Source organism: Nicotiana tabacum, chromosome 22, assembly GCF_000715075.1.
Source record: "Nicotiana tabacum cultivar K326 chromosome 22, ASM71507v2, whole genome shotgun sequence".
NCBI classification, from domain to species: Eukaryota; Viridiplantae; Streptophyta; class Magnoliopsida; order Solanales; family Solanaceae; genus Nicotiana; species Nicotiana tabacum.
The window spans coordinates 63018068-63027424 of NC_134101.1; the positions used below are offsets into that span (position 1 = coordinate 63018068).

General features: G+C 35.3%; 1 protein-coding gene across 1 annotated transcript; it reads left to right on the forward strand.

The window, feature by feature from the left end:
* The first annotated feature begins 3621 nt into the window (after positions 1–3621).
* LOC107769047 (lysM domain receptor-like kinase 3) lies at positions 3622–5513 on the forward strand. The gene has a single exon (XM_016588223.2). The coding sequence runs from the start codon at positions 4059–4061 to the stop codon at positions 5433–5435; it is 1377 nt and encodes a 458-aa protein (XP_016443709.1). The 5' UTR covers positions 3622–4058; the 3' UTR covers positions 5436–5513.
* The last annotated feature ends 3844 nt before the right edge of the window (positions 5514–9357 follow it).

The following is a 9357-nucleotide window of genomic DNA, read 5'->3' on the forward strand; positions in this document are numbered from 1 at the left end:
AGAGATAGAAAAGATGAAGATGGTCCCTTATGCATCTGCAGTGGGGAGTCTGATGTATGCCATGTTATGTACTAGACCTGATATCTGCTTTGCCGTGGGCATTGTTAGCAGATTTTAGTCTAATCCTGGGCGAGATCATTGGATTGCGATTAAGCATATAATCAAGTACTTGAAAAAGACTAGGGATTATATGCTAGTCTACCATTCAGATGACCTCGTACCTATTGGGCACACTGATTCGGATTTTCAATCAGATAGACATCCTAGAAAGTCTACCTCAGGAAATGTGTTTATTCTAGGAGGTGGAGCCACAAGTTGGAGGAGCATCAAGCAAACTTGTGTTCTGATTCCACCATGGAAGCCGAATATGTGGCATCCAAAGAGGCGGTTTGGTTCAGGAACTTCCTAATAGAGTTGGGTGTGGTTCCCTTGATTCAAGCACCAATAATACTTTATTGTGATAATAGTGGTGCGGTTGCAAATTCGAAGGAGCCACAAAGCCATAAAAGAGCAAAGCACATTGAACGTAAATATCATTTGATTCGTGACATAGTGCAAAGAGTAGATGTAGTAGTCACCAAGATTGCATTAGAGAACAACTTGGCGGACCCGTTTACTAAGAGCTTGCCACAGAAGACTTTTGATAGGCATGTGCACGGAACGAGTGTTAGAATTGTAGACACATGGTTATGAGTCTAAGTGGCTCTTTGTTAGGATATACCATAAACCATACATATTGCTATAGTATTCTTTATGGAATAATTATTTATTTATTTATTCAATTCAATAAAGTTTTATTTTAAATAGATCATGTATTTGTCTGTGTATCCGTTGCTTATATAGTAGATGATTTAGTGTATAGAGTTTAGCTTATACACGAAAGAGTAAATCATCGGTTATTATAAGTCATAAAGTTTATGTTCACAATATAATGTTGGAATTGGACAAACCATCGAAATGGTTGTAGCACAAGATTAAATATAATTTATCTTGATTATGGGAATGGTTTAGTTCCGACTTCTTGTGCTAGTACATTTTATATGTATTGAACGAATCAAGTAGAGATAAGTATTTTATACTCACTTAATAAAATAATTTCTCTAGACCATTCAATGTACTTATACTCTTAATCTTGGTATAATTATTATTAGTTGTGTGTGTCATTTATTATTTTGATTTTTTAAAAGGCTAGATTCTTCCGTGGGTCAATAAGCCTGATAAATTGGACAATAATGATATACAATTGGAAAAATAATAATTAGTTGATAGAATCCATGTCTCGACTTTTGAGATTGATGATACTCCTTTATGAAAGCTTATAAATTTTTATGTGTAAACTTGACCGGTGAATTTTGTATCGGACACATGAAATAAGTTAAGTGAAAGTCTAAAGGAAATAATCAATAAATTAAATTGTCAGTAATTTAAATTAAATTATCAGTAATTTAATTTGATTGATTTGTATCTGAATCTTAACATGGAGAGTTAAAATAAGATTTTATGGAAGAGTTTTAAAATTGAATTAAGGAGTGCAATTATTTTAGTGGAATAATTCGTAATTTATTATGGTAGGATTAATTCTATAATAGAGAGCCTTGTTAATTAAATTTTGTAGTCCCTACTATGCGTAAATAATAGGAAATAAAGGTAACCTTTCCTTTGTAGAAAAAAGAAAACTCAACAGGGTTTGGAAAAAGGGTTTTACCCTAAAAACGTGGCTATATATACATGGTATAGGGTTGGCCATTTTTTCTACACGTTTTTCTTTGGAATTTCGTCCACCCGAAATTCTCTCTTTCCGGATATTATTTGGATAACACAGAAAATTGTGTAATGTTTTCTGGAGGTCGTGAACTTACTACTCTGGAAATGGAGACCGTGATTGATCTACTTTGTTCACACTTCAAGAGATAACTGGTATAATCTCTATATGTATTGAATATTTAATTTACACGTGAATATGATACTGAAATTGCTTCAGTTCTGATATATAATCCAACAACAATTTGAAAATAGCTAGGTTTTGACTCATTTACCACCTGGTTCAAGCTTATTTTCTTTTGTGAGAGGTTGTGTTACGCAAATGACTATGATCACTTTTTCTTCCTCTTGTTTACATTTCTTTTTTTTTTATTTACTCATTAGAAGACATTATTCGATGGGTCTTGCCTTGATTAAGAAATGTTTAAGGGAGGAGGAAGATGAAGTGTTTAAGAAAAAAAGAAAGAACAACAAAGAGAAAGAGGGAGGAGCCTTTACCTTGATTGAAAGTGACATTGAAGGAGAAGATGTTAGAATAAATGGTCCCATAAATTCCAGATGTGTCTCACATAAGTATTACATGGCATATGAAACTCAAAATAAAATTTCTTGTAGCCTCAAGTAATCTTCAGTTAATTTTTCAGTCAAAAGACTATACATTCTCTCTTTACGTATCCCATTGGTGTCATTTGACAATATTGTTTGTCACATAATCGCAGCATTTAATTTCTCCTGCGGCTATAGATTATTTTCTCCGGTCCATTTTTAGTGATTTTTTTTTTGTGGTTCATAATATTTAATTTTTTTAAATATTAAAAAATAATTAACTTTTTTTTTTTCAAAGTTGTCATTGGAGTAAAGAGCATAAGAGTATTTGTTGTATTTTCAATTAACAAATTAAGGTTAATATGATAAATTATATTGTTAATTAATGCTAAAAGGTAGATTTCTTAATATGTATGAAAACAAATAACTTAAAGTAGTCCGAAGGGAGTAATTGCCATGGTACACTGTGTTGCACCGATCGATTTGTATTTGTCAAATGGTACAGAAGCCTTGGCTTCAAATGAAACAAGTTGAAAGTTGAAACCTCTAGGAAAAAGAAAAAGAACAATTAGATCGAAAGAGAGAAGTATTTGGAGGTCCTTCCACATAATGATTCGTTCGAACTTCTAAAAAAATTGAAGAAATATGATCCTTTCTCATGAATTAATGACACGCACAAACAAAGAAATTATTCCTACATTCTGTTATATGTATTTTGTTACTCTTTTTTTTTTTTTTAAAATTAGCCCTTGTGTTTACGATGAGTAAATTGTTGGGATTGGATAATTATGACCCAAGATGAAATCTTTGACAAAATTAGAACTAAATTATACTGTACTTTGCCAGTGACATAAAAGGAGGGCAACCATTGCATCTCTCTCTCTCACTCCTTATTTTCTTTTGGGGATTGTTCTTTACATCGGTGCGAGGTCAAATGTCAACGGAAGAACCTCCCTTTGTGCATAAAGATAATGCAAAAGCCAGAAACTTCTTTGGCGTATCAAATGTGGCGTGTTCAAGATTTTCTTTTGCTTTTAAAAGGTGAGAAAAATGCCTTAGCTCGTCTAAAAAATTTAGTCCTGAATTATTGGTCTATGATCTGGTCTTAATTTCGTGTTATTCAATGCATATATTCGATATCTTCAATTAAACGGGACATCCTAAAACTCAAGGATGTTTACAACATACAAATGTCAAAAAGCATTTCTACGATTAATTCATTAATGTCAATTAGTAACCATCATAAACAGAGATTGTTTAGATAAAAGCAAGTAAATTACCAATATTTAAAGGAAAAGAAGCATACTCAATACACATTAACAAGCACGTAATATAGTTTCACTTGAAAGGCAGAGGCGGTAGACAGAGATTATGACGGGTTACTCTCTACCCAAAAAAAACAAACACCCCTCACAAGAAACGGTCAACACGAAATGTCTTTTCCGAGTAGGCGAACTCCTGTCCTTTTTCAAACCCCAAAGCAAAGCATGTCCTATTCCTGTGTTTTCCAGAAGGAATACGAACCCAAACTACTAACCTCAAAAGCATCTGCAGCTACCCCACCTTCCTAATTAATAGCAGCCCCTACTCACCGGAACTTTTAGTTTATTAGACTCACCAAAAGGAATTCTTTGACTCAGTTTTGCATTATCTACTGTTCCTATGTCTCGTAAAGTTCCAATGATCTTTTTTCCCCAACTACGATTTTTCACATCATAAGCGATAACCAAATTCTCAACTATCCCCAGTTCATGTGTAAAACTAAAATGGCAGTGGATGCTGCACAGCCTATTCCAAGCCCATCTACAAGATCTCGCTCTTCAATAACCCCTAAAGGAAGCTCCTCTGGACACCCAAAATCGCTATCTTCAGCAACTTCTACCCAACCACCAAAATCCCCAGTTCCTCACACCGGCCCATCTAACAGCAGCGACCGGATCAGCTACAACTCCAACTCCGGATCCGAATACCGCCTTGACACCTCCGTCGCAACCACCTCCGTCTCCAGCCAGGCATCCCTTTCCAGTTTCCGGTTATCCTTACCGGATAATCCTCAAGTCTATGATTTCGCCGATATTCGTGCCGCCACCAACAACTTCCTCGCCAAGCGTTACTCCTCCACCTCTTCCTCACAGTCATGGCGTTGCACCCTCCATGGCAAAGATGTAATTATCTTCCAACGAAGAATTCAGAAATCCATGGAGAAATCTGAATTAAGGGCAAAATTATCAGTCATTTGCAGGAGTCATTACAGAAGTATAATTAAGCTTCTCGGCGCATCTATTTCCGGCGATCACATTTACTTAGTTTACGAATTTGTCGCCGGTTCTAACCTTTCTCTCTGCCTTCGAAACCCTAGAAATCCCAGCTATACAATTCTCTCTACTTGGATGTCTCGAATGCAAATCGCCACCGATATAGCTCACGGCCTGGATTATATACATAATACTACTGGTTTGGACATAAATCCGGTTCACAAGTATGTGAAGAGTAGTGGTATCATCGTTACAGAGCCTTCCTTTAATGCGAAGATTTGCCATTTTGGAGCGGCGGAGCTTTGCAGTGTAACCGAGAGCAAGGCCGTGACGAGCGGCGGCGAGATCAGCGAGGAGCCGTTAGCGGATTCAACGCCGGAGTGGAGGTCGAGTAAGACTCGTGAGGTTGAAGGCGTGAGAGGTTACATGTCACCGGAATTTCAGCTGACGGGAGTAGCGACACAAAAGTCCGACGTGTACGCATTCGGAGTTGTGCTGTTGGAATTATTTTCCGGCGAAGAGCCTGTGAGGTACAAGTACGACAAGGCAACCGGAAATTACAGGAAAATCTCCGTTATAGAGACGGCGAGGGAAGCGGTTGAGTGCGGAGGCGATGTGGAAGACGACGGCGGCGTAGGAGTGGAGAGGCGGTTGAGGAAGTGGGTGGACGGGAGGTTGCGTGACTCGTTTCCGGTCGAGGTGGCGCAGAAGGTAATGCGTTTGGTGTTGGACTGTGTACACGTGGAGCCAGATGATAGGCCCGACATGCGCCGCGTGGCGGGTAAAATATCAAAGCTGTATTTAGAGTCCAAATATTGGTCGGATCGGGTCAAAATGCCAACGGAAATATCCGTATCCTTAGCACCTCGATGATTTTTTATTTTGATTATTTGGGGAATTGTACTCAATTAGACTTTAGAGAATTATTTGGTAACAAGTCCACCAATTACTTTAAAGGAGAATATATTTTAGGCTGTCTATTTTGTCATTTTTCAATTATGATTGTGACGTAACTGCTAGATGGTACAACCGAAACATAGATTAGATAATGAAGGAAGTTATAGAATACTAATATTTTATACAATGTCTTTACTTGACTCATATTGTGAATGTTAATATGTAGTATTATTTATTACTACTAAATTACATAGGAATACATTCGTTATGTAAGATAGGAGAGTTGTTAAAATAAGGTCGACTTTGGGTAGTTTTTATTAAAACAAAAGTGCAAAAGTAACTAATTTATGAACCTTTTCCAACAGGAAAAAATAGTACTAGTAGTATGAAAGAGAAGTTGCGCAACAAAAGAAAGGAACGGAGCCCATGAGAGGGGAGAAAGTCAATCAATTATGTAAACCATTTCGTTAAACTCAATTTAGAAAAATTGAATGTGTCACCATATTGCTGTTTGGACAACCTTTAGACAAGAAAGCGTGTTTGTACTTTGTACAGAAATAAACTAACGTGAACCAAATGAAAGTGTCTTATGATTTTTTTTGTGGAAATTTCTCCCTCGGTTAAATATGAAATAGGTCTAAAATGATTCTTTCTCATTATGAGTTTGGAGAGCGAAAGCATTGGGGATTAGCTAACTTGATCTAAAATAATATAAACAACCTTAAAATGGAGTATATATTTTCCCCTCCACTCCTGAATAAGCTGAATCAAACTAGCCAGGTCTTTTCAATTCTTTTCTTAAATAACCAGGTCTAATTTCCCCTGAAACGTTCAGCCGATGATTCCGTCTCAACAAGATTGAGGGCTTAAAACCAAATCCAAATTTGAGAGAGAGGCCCTAAGTAAGTAAGAATATCAACGATAAATTTTTAATAAAAAAATATAAAATAAAGGTGAAATAATAAAATCAGCTCAAGAATTTGATAATTTGATATAAAACAACAATATACCCAATGAAAACTCACAAAGTGGGGCCTAGGGAGGTAGCTTGTATGCAGAACATTAGGTAGATAGATTGTTTTCGAAAGACCCTCAGCACAAGAGAAAGCATGGCCAAAAAAAAAAGTTAGATAAGAAAAATCAATTCAATACAATATGAAAATGAAAGTAATGAAAGCGAATAAGTTATGATAAAGTAGTCTAAAAAGGAGCAGTAGCTATCACAGATAAATAAGATATATAATCGAAGTACAAGAAACAATAGATAGTAGTATAAATCAAAGGGTAAGAAACTATAGAGCAAGATAAGTTGATATAATGATATCGAAAAATATTGCATTGATTCAATATAATGATTGCTTGTTGTAATGCTTCATATTTTGAAAAAGACAACTTGTAAGCCACAATGCCTATTGAGACACTTTTCAATATTGAGAATAAGAATAGTAAAAGAGAAAATGAAAAAGGTAAATATATAAATAATAATATAGGTCCGTATTAGTTGTTAGGATATAAATGAGGCAAAAAAAATATAGCTACCCCATCCATGTAAGGAAATAATTCATTAAAAATTATTTCATTATCTAATTATTACAACGATCCTCACATTAAAGTTATTTTACTTTCACTCCAAAACTTCTTTTTAAATTTAAATGTACACACATTTTAAAAAAAATACATATACAATACATTTTTAAGAAAGCTCCAAAAAATTGAGGCCCCAAGCGATTGCTTTACTGCCCTTATAGTCGAGCCACCCAAGGAGTCCAGATGAACTGGTTTAATATTCAAATAAAATGAAATATACGTCCACCGAAATTGGAATAGCCTAATTGCAAGTGTTGAACAAATCGAAGTTTAATTTGGAATATGACAGTGAAGAAAAATTCATGGGTCTTGGCTAATCATTAGGATATTGTATGTTGCAACTTGCACGATCCATGGGATAATGTTTTCGTTGGTCGCACTTACTTTATGATATAGCATTATTCAAACTTCATGATATTTAGTTGTTAATTGATCTTTATTTCCCTGTTTAGACATAGTCAGGTGACAGGACTTTTAATCTGATTTCTTATCTTAATTAATTATGTTCAATCAATTTCTCTATGTTAATAATGCGACTTTGATCTAGTATTGTCTGCTGCTGTGCCATTATTTATATGGCCATTCTTAGATCTTAGGTGTCACACAAAATTATTTTTTTTAACCTAATGTCCTGGCCTAATTACCATGGTGAATGTTGGATTAGTTTCTACAAACATTTGATGAATATGACCTTGTTGACGAGAAAAAATGGGTCTATGAAGTTTAATTTGTTGTTACAGGCGAATTCATTAACCAATGATGAATGATTGTCAAAAGAAGTCAAAAAACTAATGTGGAAGAGAAGCTATGCTACGATCATTAATAATATATAAGTGAATATCCCGAATTTCGCATTAAAGTGGGTAAAGTTATTCTTGCTTGTGTAATTCTTATTATGAGTGAACATTGAACTTTAACACATTTAAGCCTAATAGCTTCAAATAATTTCGGAACCAAATGCATTTGATCCACTTCTGATCCTGTCCCACGTCTAACAATAGCGACACAATTTCATTGGCCCATGACACAAATAGGATACTTTTGTGCTTCTTTTGAGTTTTGGACTCCCATAATAAAAGCTATGCAAATACAGCCTCGCGCCAGTTTTTCTGTGTGATAATTACGTAATATTTTATTAATCACCAACTCTGCAAGATCAAATGCCATTTTTACCATATGGTTACATTTATAGGTAGGATGCATACTATGAATATGTGTTAAGTTTAAGATTTTAATGATGACCAAAAACAAAAAGACTCTACTAATGTATCTACCATGTGTGCAGGTTCACTAACCAAAGCTATGGAAGAAAAGTGCACCAGAGGCTGAAGAAACAATCGAAGGACCAACAACCATGAAATTCAAATCTATCTATCGAAGGCATACATGAGGACAACAAGAAAGGAAAGGAAAGGAAATAAGTCAAATGGACAAAAGACTCTCAACGATACAAGGAAGGAAATGGAATCAATCAAATGCGTAAAATCAGTGGAAGACTCAAGACTCAATGATTAGGGAGATCAAAATAGACCCAACATTTCAAGGATGAATCTGGCTGTACTTTACAAGCTGGATTCAAGAGGCTACCCTTGGCTCCTACTCTTAGAAAATACTGCCTCAAAAGGAAAATCACACCATCAATGATTTTTCAAAATCTCGAAGAAAGGAATCAGTAGCTTCATCAAGCACTATTAAAGAAGTGATGAAAGGACATGGGAAAGTACGCAACTTTCGTACAAGTTTTCAATATTTCTACTTCTTACAAAATACTGTATTCCTAAGCTTACTAGTGTATTAAAAGATAGAGAGAAAAAAAGAAAGTATTGAGAGATTGTGTCAAGAAATCAGTGTAACTCGTTTATGGTAAACGTAAGAAAATCACTCTCGTGTTGTAACTGATCGATTGAAGATCTAAGGGAACCCTTGTAACCCAAGGGAAATGGATGTAGGTACCACACCGGTACACGAACCAGTATAAAAATCTCTGTCTCTCCTGTTAATTTTTATTACTTGCATTTATTTTATTTGGTATACTAATCACTGTCTGCGGCATCACGATAGTCAACTAAGAGCAAAGTTAGTCGACTAAGAAGGATTTTTACAGTTCACCCCTCCCTCTTTTTGTACTTTCAATTGGTATCAAAGCATGTCTCACACTCAGAAAAAAATATTTGCTTAACAACGAAGTAAGTAAAGATCATGGGAACAAACACTGTTATTGGAGCACTATTTCAAAAAGGAACTTCACAAGTTTGACCACCTTACTTCAATGGGCAGCATTTCACAATAAATTATGCAAGGAAACATATGT